The 4,590-nt window shown below is 29.3% G+C and overlaps 1 protein-coding gene across 1 annotated transcript; it reads right to left on the minus strand.

Moving 5' to 3' along the window:
- Nucleotides 1-3,035: 3,035 nt before the first annotated feature.
- LOC119667965 lies at nt 3,036-3,673 on the minus strand. Its single transcript, XM_038077317.1, has 2 exons — nt 3,446-3,673; nt 3,036-3,391 (listed from the first exon to the last, which is right to left on the minus strand). Exons 1-2 carry the CDS (start codon nt 3,579-3,581, stop codon nt 3,090-3,092), a joined length of 438 nt encoding a protein of 145 aa, XP_037933245.1. The 5' UTR covers nt 3,582-3,673; the 3' UTR covers nt 3,036-3,089.
- Nucleotides 3,674-4,590: the final 917 nt, after the last annotated feature.

Genomic DNA, 4,590 nt, shown 5'->3' on the forward strand with positions numbered 1-4,590 from the left:
CAAGTAGAAAGATACTTTCCTCTTAATCAACGAAATTTTTTTTTACGTATTTTAAGGTAAAAATGCATTTAAATAGATTAAAAAATAAAATATTAATCTCTTCAGCTGATAAAATTAATATAATTAACAAATTATAAGAGAATTTTCAAAAATAACTTAAGTATGTGAACAACTATATAAAGAAAACATTTCATACAACCTGATTATATATTGATTTATACTCAATAGTTGTTACATTATTTTTGTAAAAAAAAAAATGGAGAAATACAATAAGATATGAAAATAGTATCACAAAAACTGTGACATATATACACTAACAAAGAACACAAGGATATGTGTCATATATACCCAAAATTATTAACTATCAATCAATTGTCATATGAGAATTTTGGTAACGTTTTTAGGCTAATTATAACTTCGGTTATATTGATTCGGGTCATTCATGGATCATGTCACGTAGTTAGAAAAACATGCTCACCGCACCATTTTTAGTTCGTCGTTTTAACATATTTTGAACGTATATCTAGTTTGACGGATCAAAAAGTATTCATATATCAGATATGACTGTTGTAATAGGAAACTGTGCCACCTCTGGCCAATTCATTGTCTTTACAGTTGCCATGAATATTTTTACGATCTGGAACTTATTTCAGTTTAATATATATAACAATAAATATCAACATATTGATATTTTTTTAAGTGATATGCAATATTCTGATATGAGCTTAGATATTATTATAAAAAAAAATGGCTAGGGGAAAAATGGCTAGAGGAAAAAATGGCTAGTTGGTTCTTATGTTCTATTATTGAAAATGTAGATATTCCTGCAATATTAATTGGGACCTATATAGGCAACAACTCATGTCTACAAAATTCTACAGTGATACACTACCGAAAGGAATTCTACAAGATTATGTAGAGAGCCTGCAATTATGTATAAGGCAATATAGCTTCATAATCAACAGTGGGATGAATTTGTGAACCATAGTTTAGTATGTGCCAGTGTCGTATATCTTCTCTAAACTTTTTGGATATGGAGTGAAGCATAATTGCATCACTATTGAACGCCAAGATCAGTTGGCAGAATAAATAATGCCTTTATAGGAGACGTGCATAGGGCTTCTGTTAAGGCAGTACTTTTGACCTGATGTACGCACAACAGACTACTACACTCGGCAGCCTTTTAAAAGATTAGTCTCAAATTGTCACTCAAATTAAAGAAAATACTTTTTCCTTTTCTTCTTTCGCGATATATATTTGAACATGAAAAGTCATTGGGCTTAATCGAAGTTCAATCGAAAGTATCATTAAATACTGCTAAGCTAATCAGAAGTATTTATGACATGGTATTTTATTTTACTCTACTCTCTAAAACAATGTAATCCTTATTTTTATTCGTTTTGCTTCTAAACAAATTTTAAATCCTCACATATCTGTACAAATTTAAAAAACCAAAGCAAAAAACTTCAAAAAAATATATTGAGAATATCGCGAAATATCTGTGAAAACCTAAAAACCGCATTGCAGCAAAAGATTGCTTCAACACAATCTGTTCTAAACAAGCTAAAAACTCCGGAATGCAACTCTCTAGAGTGCCTAGAAAGGAAGTGTGAAAGTGAAGGCAACCGCACTTTGCTACCAATTTTCAATCACAAAGGCAATAAATTTCACTGATTGCTTCGATTGTCAAGTTTTTTGTTTTTTCCTCATCACTTTCGGTTTTCGTCATTGGTTTTTGTTTAGAGGTCTGGAATTTTAAAATATTTTTTACTCAGTTAAATGTGAGCAATGGAACTATCTTAAATTAGTTGATTTTTTAATAGAACTATGCTTATATAAAGAAATATTTAGGTTTAGAAAGGTTTTAATCAGATCACAAACAATTTTCTTTAACAAAACCTACTTTCAAGTATCTGTAAAATAAATATTTGTAGGACATCTAAATAACATCATATGTATTATATATATGTAAGTTTTTTAAACTAATATACGTGACTTTATCTCTATTTAAAACAAATAACATGAAACACAATTAATAGTCCTTTAAAGCTTAGGTGTTGGTACAATATTTCTTAACAAACCTTTTATAAAGACATCTATCATGTAATGATATTATTAATATCGGTTAAATATCTGTCATTATGTTTAAGAAATCAATCTCTCGAGTTTTAGTTAACTCATTTAAATAAAAAGAAATTCTATATAGTTTGGTTATTAAGGAGATGTTATGGATCAGTTACGATTATTGACTAATTATATTGCTGTGGATATCTCAAAGGACTTAAAATGAAATCAAATCTTTGATTGAGTCTAAAATTATCCAAAAATAAAGTTACCAGCATATGTAATCAGCACTATTATTTCGTTGACTTCCTAATACATCGCAAATATACTGATCAACATTATCCCACTTAATCCTTTTCAGTATAACGCAGCTCATTTTTTATTTTCACAGATAAAAGAAAGAAAGAATAAGATTTTATAAATCGAGTAGTCAGATAGTTTCTTGTCTGCCTATGAATCACATAAGCACTGTTTTACCACTAATTATACGGGTCTAATATTATAAATTTCAAATCCACCAATATCAAAATCAATCAAAAGTACTCAGACTTTAATGAATGTGCTATACGCTTTTATGCTATAGCACATTATTCTTTTACTTTTATTCTTTTACTTTTTCTTTCTAAATTAAAATTGATATCAAAAGGTCAAATACTGTAAAAATAAATTCTGTCATGAAAGTTGAATACAAAAAAACCGCCGAATACTTTTTTACCAATCACTATTAACAAAAACGATATCCTCGTATATACGTATTTAGACAGTATATCCCGGTTCAGTTTTACAAGTCCATATACATGTACTATATATTTGAATTGAATGAATTTTAACGATTTACTTTAATCAATACTTTGCCTATCTAGAAAATCAATAAATTATAAAGTCAGGCTTTATATTTATAAAGCCTGCCGTGGCACTAGGTTAATTAGAGAATGAAATGAAAACCAATTATTTCGTGTCAGTAATTTATTATACTAACTATTTATTATATAGCATTTTATTTTAATAAAGGCGTAATTACATTTTTAAAATATTAAGCGCCTTTTAGCTTTAGGTTTTTCTTCAAAACTATCGAGAGTATCAACTAAGTGAAATGAACCATCCATATAGCTTGTTTCAACCGTTGACTGAATAAGTGAACTGTCTGATAAATTTGAAGAATTGTCTTCTGGACTATAGATAACTATGCTACTACATTCACTTATTGAATCCACTGAAAAGACATCCGATTGATCACCTGTATTTTCCATATTAACACTGATGTCCATGCCATTGAAGGTAGTTTCTGCGATAGAAGCATTTCGCAAAGTTCCAGCTAAAGACACTTCTAAATAAGAATTTACAGCCATTACATTTTCAACTATTGCCACGGTTTGCTTACCAATATTTTGGAAACTTGCACCAATGTCATCAGCAGGAATAGTTCGTAGGCCAAGAGATGCAAAACGCTCTTCCTCCGAAAGTTTTTTTTGTATGCTAGTTGGAGTTGGAATGGCATTAACTTTTCGATTTTCCATACTGATAAATAATTAATATCTTTGTAATAATAAGTACGACTTATTTTTACTGGAATTACAGAAATATTTGAAAGCTAACTAAAAAAATTAGAAAATAGTTTGACAGATTATTTTCAAAGGTTACCAAAAACGAAATTTTTTTTTTGGTAAAAAAACATGTCTTCTTAGACTAGAATCAACTGACAAAAAATGCACAGTTTTAAAGGTTTTTAACTATATTTTAACGAGTTTTAAGATTCAGTAAATACGCACATTATGTCTAAAACTATCCGGAATTAAAACAGAAAAATATTTATATTTTTGCTCTTGAATCAGACTCTATTGATTGATATGCAAGTATGGCTGGACTTAACTTAAACGTATTTAGATTTTTCGTGAATTGATTGAGGTATGGTCTTTAAAGCTTTAAGGAATTTTTGCAATGTTAAAAAATTATTAAAAGTTCTCCCTTGTGAGGTCCGATTGCCGTGCTGATGTTTGAACTTGAGTATTAAAAATTTCATGGACCTTTCTTCGATTTAAACCGTGAACGCTGTCTGGTAATGCATCAAGGCAGTAATTAAATAGTTGATGAATTGAGATATAGTGTGAATACATATGTGCATATACATATATATGTTAGAGATAAGCCACTCTGTGGACGTATGGTCGCCTTGTGAATGGTTGACTGATAGTAATGCCTATTCAAGACAGTACTTCAATAATTGATTAATTGAGATATAGTGCGGATACATATATATATAAATAGACATATATTAGAGAAGAGCCACTCTGTGGACGTATGGTCACCTAATGAATGGTTGACAGATAGTAGTGTTCATCTGGTCACCTTGTGAATGGTTGAGAAATAGTAGTGTTTATCTGGTCACCTTGTGAATGATTGACAGATAGTAACGAATTGGATTATCTGCTATCTTATACAATAGATACTCTTTTAGTACTAACAAAGCTGAGCATCCTAATATTATTAATAATTTAATTTTATATAAATTAAAGTTTTTGCTGAACT

This window comes from Teleopsis dalmanni, chromosome 1 (assembly GCF_002237135.1).
Source record: "Teleopsis dalmanni isolate 2A chromosome 1, ASM223713v2, whole genome shotgun sequence".
In the NCBI taxonomy this organism is placed as follows: Eukaryota; Metazoa; Arthropoda; class Insecta; order Diptera; family Diopsidae; genus Teleopsis; species Teleopsis dalmanni.